The sequence below is a fragment of the Salvelinus namaycush genome, chromosome 21, assembly GCF_016432855.1.
Source record: "Salvelinus namaycush isolate Seneca chromosome 21, SaNama_1.0, whole genome shotgun sequence".
NCBI lineage: Eukaryota > Metazoa > Chordata > Actinopteri > Salmoniformes > Salmonidae > Salvelinus > Salvelinus namaycush.
Window position 1 is genome coordinate 51,016,384 of NC_052327.1, and position 18,721 is coordinate 51,035,104.

Here is an 18,721-nt window from a genome sequence, read left to right on the forward strand (position 1 = left end):
TTTTGACTGTTCATGACCTTTAAAGGGATACTTCGGATTTTGGCAGAGGCACTTTATCTACTTCCCCAGAGTCAGATGAACTTGTGAATACCATTTTTATGTCTCTGCGTGCAGTTTGAAGGAAGTTGTTAATAGCGCAATGACTAAGTCTATGGGAATCTTTATTTTTTTATTTTTTTATTTAATCAGGCAAGTCAGTTTATAACAAATTTTTATTTACAATGATGGCCTACCCCGGCCAAACCCTAAACCGGATGACGCTGGGCCAATTGTTCTCCGCCCTATGGGACTCCCTATCACGGCCAGGTGTGATACAGCCTGGAATCGAACCAGGGTATGTAGTGATGCCTCTAGCACTGAGATGCTAGAGGCATCGGGAGCACCACTCGGGAGCCCAATCTGCTAGCATGCTAGCTGATACCCATAGACTTCCAGTCATTGCGCTAACGCTAGTTAGCATTGGCTCGCGAAACTTACCTCTAACTTCCTTCATACCAAAATCCCGAAGTGTCCCTTTAAGGACAAATGAAATGGCTGGTTTATCAAATCTAGACCTGCAAGAAGTAGGATTTCTGTACTGTACATTCAATTGAACGCCTCTCCCCCTGAGGGAGTACATACAAATATTCTGACCTGTGTGGGTTGGAATCACTGTATAACAGAACAGAAATATGAAAATAATTGAACACTATGCAGGTAATTACATTTACAGGATGAACTAAGAAAAATAATTGCTCAGTAATCTCATACAAAAGTGTTTCTGGAACAGAGTGAAATAATGAAAAACAGACTTTTTAAATGCCATGGAAACCATTGGTTAAAATTCTTTAGAAAATGCTATTTTTCGGGTAACAAAGTTGTGAAAAATATTCCTATCGCCCTCATAAAAACGCCACATTGAACGAGGCAAGTATATAATACCACATGGGGTACTGTAGATCAGTGTTCCTCAAATTCCGGTCCGGAGACCAGCACCGGTCCCTGGGATGTTGCTCACCGGGGTAGGGCCATAGCTTGCTGGTTCCTGGTATGAATACGGTTAAGAAACACTGCTATAGATTGTTATGTGTTTGTTGTATATTATACAGTGGTGACCGACAGGAAGGCCTTATGTACTTTGGCCCTGGGGTCATCAGGGGCCTTGGCCCCGTGAGTCATCAGTTCCTGAATGGTCATCCAGTTGTCCAGGATCTTCTTGTTGCGCTTCTTCATCATCTTCCTGTGGCTCAGTTCAATGATGCTGACCTCCTTGCGTCCTTCGCTGCTGCTCTGAGGACTCTCCCTCAGGCTCTCCAGTCGGCTGCGCTGCATGAACTCCCGTCTCCTCCGCTGTTCTTTAGCCCTGACCAGATGCTGCTTCCTCTCCTCTTTACTCCAGTACCGCCCCATCTTCATCTCGGACATAGCGTCGTCGTCGGTGGTCATCCCTCCGCTACGCTCCTCTTTGATCTTCAGGGCGCGTTCCCGCAGGATCTTGTCCCTAATGGGTCTCTTGGTGATGTAGCGCGTGCCGTCCGAACGGATCTTCACCTTCCATTCCATCTTAGGCTCGATGGCGGGGCTCAGCTGGGGCTCCTTGACTCCACTGAGCAGGCTCAGCTGGCTCTGGGCGTACTCCGCAGCCGAGCGCTGCTGAATCAGCTGCATGTAGCTCTGGTAGTGGCGAGCGTGGGCCGGGATGTTGGCGTTGGGCTGGCGGTGCTGGGAGTCATGGGACGGGGATAGGTAAGGGATCTGGGAGGCCCTGGGAGGAGGCTGAGGCTTCACCTTCCAGTTCCCCAACCCACTCCTTTCGTTGTCTGCAGGGGCCACCTTGTCCGACTCGGAGGGGTAAAGGCTGTGGTCGGGGCTGCTGGCCTTGCCTGGGATGGGGGCCCAGTGGAGGGGCCGGTGTTTGGGGCTGGGGCTGGCTGTAGTGTGGAGGCTGGCCATGCTGCTGCGGAGGTTCCTCTGGTTGGTGATGGTCACCATCCTCCTCTGAAGGGAGTGCTCAGGGGAGCGGTCCATTGCCAGCGGCGTGCTGCGAGAGCTCTCTGCAGTGTTGTAGGCACTCGAGCTGTCCTTGTCTGACTTCTCCGGCTTCTCCGGACACTCGTTGATGCCCACCAGCTTGCTTCTTCTAGGTGAGTCATTGCACCCCAGGTGAGAGCTTTGGTCCTTGGGTGTGGGGCAGACAATTTGGGGAAACACTTGCTGCCCCTGGTCCCACTGGGACCCCACCGGCCCCTTGCCGAGCTTGTGTGCCTGCATGATGTTCTGGCACTCTAGCTCGATGCTACGGAGCTCGTCGTTGAGCATGCGGAGCTCACGCTGCACGCCACCGGCCGGCTCTCCCAGCCTACACTCTATAGTGCTGCGTCTGCTATAGATCAGGTCGTACTCCCCGCTGTTACGGATCTGACACTTCAGCTCCAGGAGCTGCTGGAACCGATCGCCATCCTCTGCAACATCCTCATCTTCTTCCTCCTCCTCCTCTTCGTCCAGACGCGTGGAACAGTTCTGTCTGTCCCTCAGACACTGGGAGAGTCTCCGTTGGATGTGGGTTAGGAGGACGTTGTGGTCGGGGGCGTCGATGCTGTTCCTTAACGACATCCCCAGCCCGCTGTCCTGAGTTCTGGAGGAACAGGTGGCAGTGATGTCATCCTCTTCTCCTTTGGCCTGTAATAAAGAAAAAATTATATAATCAGTACTGAAATTACCCCCAATGTAAAGAAATAATAGGTAACTATACTGAACAAAAATATAAACACCACATGCAACCATTGGGTAGCCAAGCCAAGACAATCAGAATGAGTTTTTCCCCCACAAAGGGCTTTAGTATTATTACAGAACCCCCCCAGTGTAGTTTCTGAAATTTCGAACGTCTGAAATAGTTCTGAACTTCTAAGTCAGTGCTTTGGGTTTTCCACTGGGATTCCCTCCATTCTTGTGGAGTTCTGTACCACTACGGTTCTCCACTGGGATTCCCTCCATTCTTGTGGAGTTCTGTACCACTACGGTTCTCCACTGGGATTCCCTCCATTCTTGTGGAGTTCTGTACCACTACGGTTCTCCACTGGGATTCCCTCCATTCTTGTGGAGTTCTGTACCACTACGGTTCTCCACTGGGATTCCCTCCATTCTTGTGGAGTTCTGTACCACTACGGTTCTCCACTGGGATTCCCTCCATTCTTGTGGAGTTCTGTACCACTACGGGTCTCCACTGGGATTCCCTCCATTCTTGTGGAGTTCTGTACCACTACGGTGCCACTTCTTCCCCAATAGCTTTTCCATCTTTGAACTTCCATATCTACCCATTCACAGCCTGCTAATCTCTCAATAAAAACACACAATTTTTCCAAGGGTATTACATATTTTCACAGGTTTTTCAAAGAGTCTGAGGGTGGACCATAGAGACCCTAAAGTCATTTTTACAGTACATAAACTCTTTGGTGTGTCGCTTTGGTGATGAGCTTTACAGGTATGTGCTATGTGTGGGAGAGTGTACAACTAATTGTGATAAACTCTTTGGCCTGTCCCTGCGGCAGTGTGGTCTCACCTTCTCCTGAAGTGCCTCTAGCTCCATCTCTTCTCTCTGTTGCTCTTCCAACATTTCCATCTTCAGTTGCTCCAGGAATTCACTGTGTTCATCATCCAACCACGCTTCCTCCAGCTAGAGAGATAGAGAGATAGAGAGAGCGAGAGAGCGAGAGAGCGAGAGAGAGAGAAAGAGAGAGGATTTAAACAGGAACATGATAAACCCTTACACCATCTAGCTGGCCATTCAAGAGCCACAACAAGACATTAATATCTTGCTTTATGAAGCTGTTGATAGAGTCAATACATACACATAGTGGTCAGGCTTCATGACCTTCATACATGATCTATCAACAGTTTCATAAAGCCAGATATTCATGAGGTGTGTTTTGTTGTGGTTCTTGAATGGCCAGCTTGTTGTGGCTCTTGAATGGCCAGCTTGTTGTGGTTCTTGAATGGCCAGCATGTTATGGTTCTTGAATGGCCAGCTTGTTGTGGCTCTTGAATGGCCAGCCTGTTGTGGTTCTTGAATGGCCAGCTTGTTATGGTTCTTGAATGGCCAGCTTGTTGTGGTTCTTGAATGGCCAGCTTGTTATGGTTCTTGAATGGCCAGCTTGTTGTGATTCTTGAATGGCCAGCTTGTTATGGTTCTTGAATGGCCAGCTTGTTGTGGTTCTTGAATGGCCAGCTTGTTGTGGTTCTTGAATGGCCAGCTTGTTATAGTTCTTGAATGGCCAGCTTGTTGTGGTTCTTGAATGGCCAGCTTGTTGTGGCTCTTGAATGGCCAGCTTGTTGTGGCTCTTGAGTGCCCAGCTTGTTATGGTTCTTGAATGGCCAGCTTGTTGTGGCTCTTGAATGGCCAGCTGGTTGTTACTCTTGATTGGCTAGCTTGTTGTGGCCTCAGTGTTCTTCATGATCTCTTTGTCTGCTTGTGTCAAACTAAATGGGATACGCTGAAGCCAGGACTTTAGACTGTGAGAGACTTATTTAATTACTAAAAGGGGAAGGAAGAGAGTCCATTTTGGCTCATGGCTCATCCGCCGTTCTCAGTGGTGCGCACACACACACTAGGGATGTGACAAATGGAAACATTTTCTTAACATTTAAACTGCCATTGTTTGTGGATTTTCCATTAAAACAATTAGGTAGGTTGGCCATCAGGCACTAGGCATATCTATCGGCAATCAAAAGCTGTATCTCGCAACTTCAGTAAAGCAGAAAACCAATGAATAGGCCAGGACAGTGGTCACCAACCAGTCGATCGCGAGGGTATTCCTAGTCGATTACCAAAGATGTATGTAAAAAAACAACAAAGGTAAAGCCTTGCGTTCTTATTTTATTTTTTCTTTCGCCCTGTTGGCTGTAGATGCACTTGATTCAGCAGCCCTAGCGCAGGGAAGGCAGTGTTCCCATTTTGAACCATTTCATGTGTCTGAAGGTAGAACTCTGCATACCCGGCAGGCCCAGAGAGCAAATCAAGTGCACCTATTGGCCTACCACTGGCCAATCAGATAGCTCAGATCACCGTGTCTGCACCTTTTCCTTGAGCCTCGAAAGCCTCGAAAGTTGATACTGTGAGATTTAAAAACTTTTAAAACCATGACTAGAGAGATTCAATGAATACAGCAAATAGATGCTGTTTTTATGAGTAAGTTCATGTTTAAGTTGTTATTCAGCACTGTCAACACATATGTATTCTTCCTATTTCCACTCACGCTACAACCAGCAGTGCAGCTGTAATGAATGAGTACAACCAGCAGTGCAGCTGTAATGAATGAGTACAACCAGCAGTGCAGCTGTAATGAATGAGTACAACCAGCAGTGCAGCTGTAATGAATGAGTACAACCAGCAGTGCAGCTGTAATGAATGAGTACAGGAAAGTGTTCCCATAAGATTGCATTCTTGTTATTATTAGCGGCTTGTTTCTTTTTTAATATCAAGGAATATTTCACTTCCTCTGGTCAGAGGTGTAACTTTGTGTAAGTTGGTGCATGAGGCAGAAATCATGCAGTGTGAAGTCAGTTTCGTCATCAGCTGGAAGACTGTGTCCCCTTTTCTCAGCGGAGGGAGGGAGAGAGAGATGGTGAGAGGCATCTGCTCCCTCCCCTCAGACTGACCATCAGCTGGAAGACTGTGTCCCCTTTTCTCAGAGGAGGGAGGGAGAGATGGTGAGAGGCATCTGCTCCCTCCCCTCAGACTGACCATCAGCTGGAAGACTGTGTCCCCTTTTCTCAGAGGAGGGAGAGAGAGATGGTGAGAGGCATCTGCTCCTTCCCCTCAGACTGACCATCAGATGGAAGACTGTGTCCCCTTTTCTCAGAGGAGGGAGAGAGAGATGGTGAGAGGCATCTGCTCCTTCCCCTCAGACTGACCATCAGATGCAGGCCATCAGTCCAGTAAAATGAAAAAAAAAGCGGATTATTATGCTCACTCTGCTGTGCCTCACAAGTAATACAACACATGATCTATTACCAGTTTGATCATGTACCTACTATTTTTAAATATAATTTCATAATGGTCTGAGAAGAACAACAATGACAGGGCAATTCAAGCATAGTCAATATGCAGTGATAATGTATTGGGCCTATAGCTTACTGTACAAACCTCATTGCTACATAACTGTTTTTAATTGGTTAATGTAGCACAGGCTTAGGTTTTTTAAGTCATATTTAGAAGAGTGGTAGATCTGGACTTGCATTTCGACTCAGAAAGGGATCTCGACTCAGAAAGGGATCTCGACTCAGAAAGGGATCTCGACTCAGAAAAGGTCTGTGACCATTGTGCTAGGATATTGAAATGAGTGAGATGTAACACTTGGCTCTCACACAATCACACATAGTATCTGTGCATGTGAATGGGTTTGCTTCATGCCGTTCACAGCGTGGTAACCAGGGCACCAAAACAGCGGAGGAGTTGAGCCTCTCGCTTTAACACTCTTAGTTGTTGAGGAAACTGACCTACAGTTTACTTTCTGCATCTACGTAAAAGAAACGAAGAAAAAAAGAACATTGTTTTTCGGTTAGGGATTTTTCTTAACTTTAAGGATCCCAGTTTCATTTAAAGCGTTCACACCCCTAACACACACACACACTATTCGCCATGGCCTTGGGCCTGAACTCACAGCATATTAGCCTGCCATTAGTTTTTATGGCGTACCGTTGGAAGTCGATTAAATAAAACAGGATGTGAGGTGGTGTCCATGGTCTATACAGGAGCATGTAACAGCCCTGCAGTGTTTCATCTAAGAAACACAAGTGGTATATTTATGTTTTGGCTGTTGTGTATAACTCAGGATGTCATGAATAAAAATAACTCTAATGACTGATCTATTGGTCCTATGGACCTACAGTATAGGCCTATCTGTGTTTACAGTACGGGTGTGTTAAAGGGATATTGGTCCTATGGACCTACAGTATAGACCTATCTGTGTTTACAGTACGGGTGTGTTAAAGGGATATTGGTCCTATGGACCTACAGTATAGACCTATCTGTGTTTACAGTACGGGTGTGTTAAAGGGATATTGGTCCTATGGACCTACAGTATAGACCTATCTGTGTTTACAGTACGGGTGTGTTAAAGGGATATTGGTCCTATGGACCTACAGTATAGACCTATCTGTGTTTACAGTACGGGTGTGTTAAAGGGATATTGGTCCTATGGACCTACAGTATAGGCCTATCTGTGTTTACAGTACGGGTGTGTTAAAGGGATATTGGTCCTATGGACCTACAGTATAGACCTATCTGTGTTTACAGTACGGGTGTGTTAAAGGGAGAGTTTTAAAAACTTTTACTGAGGTAAGAACATTTATATTGGGGTAAAACTGGCTGTAAACTCACCTGTATTTCTGGTCTGGTGACCAGTAACACAATGTTCCTACTGTACTGTATCTGTGTGTGTGTGTGAGCTCACCTGTATCTCGGGCCTGGCGACCAGCAGTAGGAATTTCCTAGTATCTTCACTAGAGAGCACCGCTACAGCCTCCTTTCTATCCTGCACATCCTGCCCATTGATCTGGGGGAAACACAACACACACTGTTATTCACACAGACACACACACACACACTGTTATTCACACAGACACACAACACACACTGTTATTCACACAGACACACACACACTGTTATTCACACAGACACACACACACTGTTATTCACACAGACACACACACACTGTTATTCACACAGACACACACACACTGTTATTCACACAGACACACAACACACACTGTTATTCACACAGACACACACACACACTGTTATTCACACAGACACACACACACACTGTTATTCACACAGACACACACACACTGTTATTCACACAGACACACACACACTAAGGGAAAGGTCCCTCTATAATCTCACTCAAACACCGTAGAAAGAGCCAGCCAGGTTGGCATAAAGCTAAAGGTTCCTGTGCATCTGCAGTCTGTGTCTACTCCGCATTCCATAGCAGGCCAGCCAGGCAGGCAGGACCAAGCTTTGATTGATTATGAATGGGACAGTAGTCCATGGACCGACCGTTTGCACTAGAACGGCATTCGGCATCCGGAAGCAACGCACATTTATACATCCAGACGCCCCACACAATTAACTGGGCCGTGACGGGGGGGGGGGGTCCGCTTTCCTCTGCCCAGAGTAATGGCCCTGTCAGCGGGGGAGAATAGTGGAGGGATGGGGTGGTGGCCTGGATCACAACCACTAACCCAAACCCCTCGCAGCTCAAACCAGTCACACAACACATGTACTGCACTGCACAGAAGACACACAGACAACACACACAACGCGGCAGAAAATTAGGGAAGCAGCAAGCGCCGGCCGTATGTCTCACCAAACAGTGCTTACCCGTCCTCCATCCTCTTCCTTTAATTACAGCACTGTGTACCCACCTCTCTCTCGTTTTCTGTCTCGCTGTCTGTCTCTGTCTCTCTCTCTCTGTCTCTCTCCCTCTCTCCCCTCTCCCACTCAATAACCCCTATTCAGAAACACATCACTCTGTTGTTCAGAGAACACACTAACTGAAAACAGACCACTCTCTGAAAAACATTATCATCTACCTCTGTCCTTAACTCCAAAAGCATTTCTCCTCTCTCTATAGCATTCGCACTCACTTTACTGTAGCAAGCTTCTGCCTCCCAAAACCATTAATGCTCTGTCTAAAGCACCCTGTTTTTACCTACTTCCCATTACCACCACTCTCTCTACAAAGAGCTGTCAATCTGCCTCTCCCTCCAAATATATGACCTTATTCTATTCCTACCTCCCAAAACACCAACCTCACTAGGATCCTGAATTCTATATATTACACCTTAAAACATCCCCCTTTTCTGTGTACACAACTTTCCCTGAACCTTAGAATAGAGGACAGCTCCACTGACTCTGTTGTTTGGGCCTCTAACCAGTCCACTGGAAGACTCTCCTAGGAGGGTACTAGTAGCCTCCAGGTAGGCTGCACAATAGAATGAGTCAAAATGGCAAAATAACATTGACTAAGCTGGAACACTAGCGCGAGCCCATACATAATGAATGGTATCGAACGTTTGCAGAGCCTCTTCTGACTGGAGTGATGCTCAGAATTCAATTTCGCCTAAATGGCACAAAAATATGTATCCCTTTTTATTTTACCACTACAATCTGTTCTTAGGACGAAACTGAAAAAGACCAACTTGTGTAGAAAGTAAACATCTGCACCTCGATGGTGCCAAGTGTGCTTATGTCTGCGTAATGAGGAAGTAAGAGAAAAATGAAAACTTCTGACTATTTTGTCTAGTGATCAATGACAGCAGAGTACGCTGCCCAACCTTATGTAATTAGAAAGAGGAGATTATCCTGATTAAAATGCTGTCCGATTTGAAAAAATCGAAATATACAAATTGCGAGATATTTGGCGAAATAGACAGACATAGCTATATTTCCCCTATAGGAAACAACGGGACATCCTCAGAGTTCCATGAGTCATTTTTTGTTGTTGTTTACGTTTCAATGTGGGCTGGTCTCATTGCCAACAATAGTGAAGCAGGCATTGTGACGTAGAACAATGGGCTGGGAATAGAAAGTTCGGAAGGCGAGTTGGTGCCACGGTGCTCAATAGAACTAATTGGAGCTGGCAGGGTGAAAAATGCCTTAACTTCAACACTATGGCAAACAGCTAGGACATATGGTAATATTATGAAACTGGGCTCCATGGCGTATGCTTTAAAAAAAATGTAAGCATTGTTAACAATTTCATGTGTCCAGCCTACTCCAGGGTTTCCGACCCTCCCTGGCCCAGGGATGGAGCTAAGGGTAAAAAGATGGAGGGAACTCTGTCTCCCCTAGGGGTGTGTGTGTGTAAACGTGCGTGCCTGAATGTGTGTGTGCGCGGGCGTGTTATCCAGAAGCGGGTGGGGGATATTTCCGGACGAGGTGTATCCCTAAACTGCTCTTACAGCGCTTAGAAAGCTCAGTCGAATGCTGAGTCGGTAACTAAAACAGCCAGGGGGACATTTCCTCATCGCTAACTGTCACAGAGGGAGTGAGCTTCCCTTTTACTGTGACGCCATTAAAAATGAATGGGTTCTTGTGCTGGGAGTCAATGGCAGAGGGAGGTGAAATAAAATAGGTTTAAGTCACCTCTGATGAGGGAGGAGAGAAGGCGAGAGAAAAATGAGAGAGAGCGAGAGTGATGAGAGAGAGAGAAACATAGAATTAAATGGTTTCCTACCTGTAAAATGTGGTCTCCTTCTTTGATGCGTCCATCCCTTGCAGCGATGCTGTTTGGCCCAACCTGTTGGTGAGAGCTTGTTAGATTCAATGCTTAGAGGGAACACAAAATTGCCTTTTGGAGTTTTGCCAAAATGCCTTAATACAGCATCCCATACACAAATACATATACACCTTTACAGAGAATACTAACTTATAAAAGCATTGTCTAAACGCCTTATGATATCCAAGATTCATTTAGTTCCCAATATAATTATAGAACACCTCAGTAGGTAGTACAATCTACTCTTATACATTACGTCCAGACAAAGGATCTCTTTCAACACCAAATGTTGATTGGTTGAAGCCACTGCTGCCACAGAAATACCTTCGATGTTAGAATGTGTTATAGAATCTGTCCAGCCCAGGTATCAAATGCCACTTTACTTCTGCAGCAGCTAAATGAACAGAGTTATAAAACCTGTCAGGACATGTGTACGCCTGGGGATTGTCAAATAGACTATTACAATCAGGGACAACACAGTGTGTGTGTGTGTGTGTGTGTGTGTGTGTGTGTGTGTGTGTGTGTGTGTGTGTGTGTGTGTGTGTGTGTGTGTGTGTGTGTGTGTGTGTGTGTGTGTGTGTGTGTGTGTGTGTGTGTGTGTGTGTGTGTGTGTTTGTTCATTCGTTGGTTCATGTGTGTAATCTGTTTCTTTATCAGTTGGTTTCCCTGCTGGGCTAAACTCTACCTTCCATCGACGTAACACTCCAGACACAAAGAAAATACATAGTATGTATTACAGCCTTCCTGTCACGACTCCTACCGAAGGTGACTCCTCTTCCTGTTCGGGCGGTGCTCGGCGGTAGTCGTCACCGGTCTACTAGCTGCCACCGATCCCTTTTCCTTTTCTGTTGGTTTTGTCTCATTAGTTACACCTGTTTCTTGTTTACGTTTAGTTGGGCTATTTAAGCTGGTCGGCCCGCCTGCTCTTTGTGCGGGCTTAATGTTTCCTCTGTATTTGTGTGTGGTAGTTGTTGGGTAGCGTGTTTCGTTTTGGGATTTCCCTCTGAACTGTTTGGACCTGTTTTTGGGTAACGTGTTTGTCTGCGCCCGTGTATGTTGGCGCGCACGATTTCTTCCCTGTGTCTAATTAAAGCACTACTCAGTACTTTCTGCCTCCTGCGCCTGACTCCGCACCCACTACGCTTAAGTGCGTCACACTTCCCTAAACAGCCTTTCCTACACAGCCCATCCATGACTCAGCCTTCCTTACACATCCCATTCATGACTCAGCCTTCCTTACACAGCCCATCCATGACTCAGCCTTCCTTACACAGCCCATCCATGACTCAGCCTTCCTTACACAGCCCATTCATGACTCAGCCTTCCTTACACAGCCCATTCATGACTCAGCCTTCCTTACACAGCCCATTCATGACTCAGCCTTCCTTACACAGCCCATCCATGACTCAGCCTTCCTTACACAGTCCATCCATGACTCAACCGTCCTTACACAGCCCATCCATGACTCAGCCTTCCTTACACAGTCCATCCATGACTCAGCCTTCCTTACACAGTCCATCCATGACTCAACCGTCCTTACACAGCCCATTCATGACTCAGCCTTCCTTACACAGCCCATTCATGACTCAGCCTTCCTTACACAGCCCATTCATGACTCAGCCTTCCTTACACAGTCCATCCATGACTCAACCGTCCTTACACAGTTCGTCCATGACTCAGCCTTCCCTACACAGTCCATTCATGACCCAGCCTTCCTTACACAGCCCATTCATGACTCAGCCTTCCCTACACAGCCCATCCATGACTCAGCCTTCCTTACACAGCCCATCCATGACTCAGCCTTCCTTACACAGTCCATCCATGACTCAACCGTCCTTACACAGCCCATTCATGACTCAGCCTTCCCTACACAGCCCATCCATGACTCAGCCTTCCCTACACAGCCCATCCATGACTCAGCCTTCCTTACACAGCCCATCCATAACTCAGCCTTCCTTACACAGTCCATCCATGACTCAACCGTCCTTACACAGCCCATCCATGACTCAACCGTCCTTACACAGCCCATCCATGACTCAGCCTTCCTTACACAGTTCGTCCATGACTCAGCCTTCCCTACACAGCCCATCCATGACTCAGCCTTCCTTACACAGTACATTCATGAAACAGCCTTCCTTACACAGCCCATCCATGACTCAACCGTCCTTACACAGCCCATTCATGACTCAGCCCTCCTTACACAGCCCATTCATGACTCAGCCCTCCTTACACAGCCCATCCATGCCTCTTCCTTCCCATGCCTCTTACTTCCCATGATTCTTCCTTCCCATGATTCTGTGTTCTAATGATACTGAACGAAGGGGCAGGCCACTCCTTCAACTCTGCCTTCTGGAGCCATTTGTTTCACTCTGTCCAATCAGGCGGGATCTCCTGAGATAGCTGGGCCAGCCTGAGTGTTCCATTTTCATGGTGCGTCTGGTGTGTGTGTGTGTGCGTGCTCGTATGTCTGGTCACTCACAAAGGACCACTCATTAGAAGTGCTACTCTGAGGTCAACGGGCTGAAGAGGGACTCTGCTCTCAGCTCTGGCAATTGCCTGACACACAGAGTGAATCTCAAAAGTATATTCCTCGATTCCTCGCGTACCTACTGACATTTTTAGAAGGAGGGTGAAGAGAGCGGATCTGAGGAATCGAGGAAAATACTTTGGAGATTCATCCACTGTCAGAACACCAGCAGTGGCTGGAGTAACACGAAACAACTTTCACACAATAGCCAATCAAATTGAAGCTGCTTCAGTGATATTGTTAGAGAATTCTAAACTCACCCATGTCATCTGCTGCTTTACATCGTGGTTTCACTAGTTGCGTTGATCCAACCACTTGGTTATTGTAACAGCATAGATATAGACAAAATGTGGCCTGTACAATTTAGCTAGCTAGCCAAAATGACATTGCAAACACCAACACAGCTAGCTAGCTAGCAACAAGATAACAAATCTAGCAACAAATTAAACTAGCTAGAACAGTTCATGGTGGACAATTTCAGTTGAAACTGGTCAGGGAAAGCTTCACTTTGAAAATTTTATTTATTGACTGCCAAACCATGTACATAAACCATGACTAGCCATGATGCCAATAATGTGTATACATTTATCATTGTGCTAATGTCTCTTCTGTCAACCTTGATCACGGGTTGCACAGCACTGAGTGTGCCAGCTGTGTTGACATGATAACTAGGTCGGAATTCCGAACCTTTGAATGGATCATGTGACAAAAGTATTTGTTTTGATTGGCTGTTGCTTGCAAAAAAAATTATTGATATTTTTTATATATATATACATTTTGTTTTGCTTGCAACTAGATGCACAAACTTGAAAAGTTGCAACCAAGTTGCAGATGAGTTGTTTATTAGTTGCAGGGGGGTGTGTTTCACAAAGAAATCAAGAAGCAAGTAACCAAAGATGCGTGAAAGTTGCTTCTAACCCCAGCCAAACTCTTATGAAAGGCTGGCTTGTTTTCGCCTGAGGGGGTTGCGATGGTTGCATAAAGAAACAAATCTATAGGCAAATATAGAGGGATAGAGTGTAGTAAAAATAACTGCAGGTTCATTAGAACGTGTTGAACCATCAATGATTGATATAATGAAATGGACGTCAGTGTGCAGCTAACAGTAAAGCTTCCTTCATTGTCCCTGTCACCATACCGGGCTCCAACCAGTGATCCTCTGCTCGCAAGACAAGTGACCACCCTCCTTGACAACGTACCAACCATTTGAGCTAAAGAAAAATATTTTACAAATATTTACTTTCTTAACTCTGTTACATTAGAAAAGCAATTCCAGTTGACATTCTAGTTTTATAAAGATCCTGATAACCAATATAGGTCCCGCGTTAAATTAACAAAAATCTAATTTTATTGGTCACATACACGTGATTAGCAGATGTTATTGCGTATGTAGCATATTGCTTGTGCTTCTAGCTCCGACAGTGCAGTAATATTTAACAAGAAATATCTAACAATTACACAACATATACCCAATAAACACAAATCTAAGTAGGAATAAATGAAGACTATATACATATATGGACGAGCGACGTCAGAGCGGAACGGACTAAGATAAACAGTTGAAGTCGGAAGTTTACATACACCTCAGCCAAATACATTTAAACTCAGTTTCCACAATTCCTGACATTTAATCCTAGTAAAAATTCCCTGTCGTAGGTCAGTTAGGATCACCACTTTATTTTAAGACTGTGAAATGTCAGAATAATAGTAGAGAGAATGATTTATTTCAGCTTTTATTTCTTTCATTACATTCCCAGTGGGTCAGAAGTTTACATACACTCAATTCGTATTTGGTAGCATTGCTTTTCATTTGTTTAACTTGGCTCAAACGTTTTGGGTAGCCTTCCACAAGCTTCCCACAATAAGTTGGGTGAATTTTGGCCCATTCTTCCTGACAGAGCTGGTGTAACTGAGTCAGGTTTGTAGGCCTCCTTGCTCTCACACACTTTTTCAGTTCTGCCCACAAATGTTCTATAGGATTGAGGGCAGGGCTTTGTAATGGCCATTCCAATACCCTGACTTTGTTGTCCTTAAGCCATTTGCCACAACTTTGGAAGTATGCTTGGGGTCATTGTCCATTTGGAAGACTCATTCGCGACTAAGCTTTAACTTCCTGACTGATGTCTTGAGATGTTGCTTCAATATATCCACATAATTTGTATTCCTCATGAAGCCATCTATTTTGTGAAGTGCACCAGTCCCTCCTGCAGCAAAGCACCCCCACAACATGATGCTGCCACCCCCGTGCTTCATGGTTGGGATGGTGTTCTTCGGCTTGCAAGCCTCCCCCTTTTTCCTCCAAACATAACGATGTCATTATGGCCAAACAGTTCTATTTTTGTTTCATCAGACCAGAGGACATTTCTCAAAAAAGTGCGATCTTTGTCCCGATGTGCAGTTGCAAACCGTAGTTTGGCTTTTTTATGGCGGTTTTGGAGCATTGGCTTCTTCCTTGCTGAGAGGCCTTTCAGGTTATGTCGATATAGGACTCGTTTTACTGTGGATATAGATACTTTTGTACCTGTTTCCTCCAGCATCTTCACAAGGTCCTTTGCTGTTGTTCTGGGATTGATTTGCACTTTTCGCACCAAAGTACGTTGATCTCTAGGAGACAGAACGCATCTCCTTCCTGAGCGGTATGACAGCTGCATGGTCCTATGATGTTTATACTTGCGTACTATTGTTTGTACAGATAAACGTGGTACCTTCAGGCGTTTAGAAATTGCTCCCAAGGATGAACCAGACTTGTGGAGGTCTAACATTTTTTTCTGAGGTCTTGGCTGATTTCTTTTGATTTTCCCATGATGTCAAGCAAAGAGGCATTGAGTTTGAAGGTAGGCCTTGAAACACTTCAACAAGTACAACCTCCAATTGACTCAAATTTGGTCAATTAGCCTGTCAAAAGCTTCTAAAGCCATGACATAATTTTCTGGAATTTTCCAAGCTTAAACTTCTGACCCACTGGAATTGTGATACAGTGAATTATAAGTGAAATAATCTGTCTGTAAACAATTGTTGGAAAAATTACTTGTGTGATGCACAAAGTAGATGTCTTATTCGACCTTCCAAAACTATAGATGATTAACAAGAAATTTGTGGAGTGGTTGAAAAACGAGTTTTAATGACTCCAACCTAAGTGTATGTAAACTTCTGACTTCAACTGCAATAGAATAGTTTAGAACACAATATATACATATGAGATGAGTAATGCAATATATGTAAACATTATTAAGTGACTAAGATACTGTAGAAGATACTGCTCTCGTTGGCTGGCTCTCGCTTCATACTCGTCGCCAAACCCACTGGCTCCAGGTCATCTACAAGTCTCTGCTAGGTAAAGCCCCGTCTTATCTCAGCAGGTATATCTCACTGGTCACCCTCAAAGTCAATTCTTCCTTTGGCCGCCTCTCCTTCCAGTTCTCTGCTGCCAATGACTGGAATGAACTGCAAACATCTCTGAAGCTGGAGACTCTTACCTCCCTCACTAGCTTTAAGCACCAGCTGTCAGAGCAGCTCACAGATCACTGCACCTGTACATAGCTCATCTGTAAATAGCCCATCCAATCTACCTCATGCCCATACTATATTTATTTATCTATCTTGCTCCTTTGCACCCCAGTATCTGTACTTACACATTCATCTTCTGCACACCCTACCATTCCAGTGTTTAATTGCTATATTGTAATTACTTCGCCACCATGGCCTATTTATTGTCTTACCTCTCTTATCCTACCTCATTTGCACATGCTGTTTACAGATTTTCTACTGTATTATTGATTGTATGTTTGTTTATTCCATGTGTAACTCTGTGTTGTTGTATGTGTCGAATTGCTTTGCTTTATCTTGGCCAGGTCGCAGTTGCAAATGAGAACTTGTTCTCAACTAGCCTACCTGGTTAAATAAAGGTGAAATAAAATAAAAATAAATAAATAAAGTATAGAAAACATGTATAAAGGCTTTAAAGAGCATTCATAAAGTCTTCATAAACACTGCATATATGCTTCTCAAATAATTAACTAAGCTAAGTCATACTATACAAAGGATGACATTCGAGGTCCTTAGTATGTCTGGTGACTTGCAAAATAGTTGCATGAGATTGTATAGTTTATCTAAACTCAGCAAAAAAAGAAATGTCCTCTCACTGTCAACTGTGTTTATTTTCAGCAAACTTAACATGTGTAAATATTTGCATGGACATAACAAGATTCAACAACTGAGACATAAACTGAACAAGTTCCACAGACATGTGACTAACAGAAATGGAATAATATGTCCCTGAACAAAGGGGGGGGGGTCAAAATCAAAAGTAACAGTCGATATCTGGTGTGGCCACCAGCTGCATTAAGTACTGCAGTGCATCTTCTCCTCATGGACTGCATCCGATTTGTCAGGTCTTGCTGTGAGATAAAACCCCACTCTTCCACCAAGGCACCTGCAAGTTCCCTGACATTATTGGGGGGAATGGCCCTAGCCCTCACCCTCCAATCCAACAGGTCCCAGACAATTTATTGCCTTGGCCACATCTGCAGTCCTCATGCCTTCTTGCAGCATGCCTAAGGCACGTTCATCCAGGTGAGCAGGGACCCTGGGCATCTTTATTTTGGTTTTTCAGAGTCAGTAGTAAGGCCTCTTTAGTGTCCTAAGTTTTCATAACTGTGACCTTAATTGCCTATCGTCTGTAAGTTGTTAGTGTCTTAACAACCGTTCCACAGGTGCATGTTCATTAATTGTTTATGGTTCATTGAACAAGCATGGGAAACAGTGTTTAAACCCTTTACAATGAATATCTGTGAAGTTATTTGGATTTTTACGAATGATCGTTGAAAGACAGGGTCCTGAAAAAGGGATGTTTCTTTTTTTGCTGAGTTTATATTAATGTGAGATCAGGGTGTGATGATCACAATGGTGACGTCACAAAGAGCACACCATCCACTGTCTCAAAGCCAGCTTCAATAAGTAGTGACATTCAGTAGGGACTCATCTAAATGAAGCACGTTCTCCTTGGCTTGGCTTTTTATAGACTGAACACACGAGAGGAAAGCAGCCAGTAACAACACAGACTACTGCGATCTGTATTCAGCTTATGTTCCGGAGCAAATACCTTGCGGGTCTGAGTTAACTTAAAACGAATGGCAGCGAGAGAGAGAGACAGAGAAAGAGAAAGAAAAAGAGCGAGAGAGAGAGAGAGACGGAGAGAGAAAGAGAGAGAGAGAGACGGAGAGAGAAAGAAAGAGCGAGAGAGAGAGAGAGATGGAGAGAGAAAGAGAGAGAGAGAGAGAGACGGAGAGAGAAAGAAAGAGTGAGAGAGAGAGAGAGAGAGAGAGACGGAGAGAGAAAGAGAGAGAGCGAGAGACGGAGAGAGAAAGAAAGAGAGAGAGAGAGAGACGGAGAGAGAAAGAAAGAGAGAGAGAGAGAGAGAGACGGAGAGAGAAAGAAAGAGAGAGAGAGAGACGGAGGGAGAGAGAGTTGGGCGGAATGGAGGAGAGGAGGATAGTGCTTTGTACGTTCTGCCAACAAGTGGGTTAAGAGAGAGAAAAGCCTTGACTATGGGCACAAAAAGTGTAGCCTCAGCTCACAAAACATGTCAGTTCTATTTGAAGAACAAACAAGTACACTCAAAGAAAGATGAATATTTTTCATCTACATTATTGCTATGAGAATTGATTAAGTGCCACAGAGCGATTGCTGTCTTTTTAGTTAGTGTAATCATATGCATTTATCAATTCTCCAAATATTCAATATTTTCATTATTTCTCAAATAAATTGGTTCTATCTTGAGGTGATTGCACCAAAATATAGTTGTATTCCATGCATGAATATTAAAGTAAGCTATGAGATGTCACAACTCATGAAAGTTTTTCCTAGGTATATCACTATGTTTACTTTGAGCCACACAGTGACTGTAGTGTTGTAGAAGGGTCCCCCATTACTT

The 18,721-nt window shown here is 44.7% G+C and overlaps 1 protein-coding gene across 1 annotated transcript in view; it reads right to left on the reverse strand.

Annotated features, from left to right (window-relative positions):
* Nucleotides 1–1,080: 1,080 nt before the first annotated feature.
* LOC120065961 (PDZ domain-containing RING finger protein 4-like) overlaps nucleotides 1,081–18,721 on the reverse strand; it is a 45,558-nt gene continuing 27,917 nt past the window's right edge. Inside the window, exons 4-8 of the mRNA XM_039017002.1 lie at nucleotides 10,221–10,283; nucleotides 7,431–7,532; nucleotides 3,539–3,652; nucleotides 2,191–2,658; nucleotides 1,081–2,157 (exon numbers count right to left, since the gene is read on the reverse strand). Coding sequence (XP_038872930.1) covers nucleotides 1,081–2,157; nucleotides 2,191–2,658; nucleotides 3,539–3,652; nucleotides 7,431–7,532; nucleotides 10,221–10,283 — 1,824 coding nt within the window. The remainder of the gene's footprint in view (nucleotides 2,158–2,190; nucleotides 2,659–3,538; nucleotides 3,653–7,430; nucleotides 7,533–10,220; nucleotides 10,284–18,721) is intronic.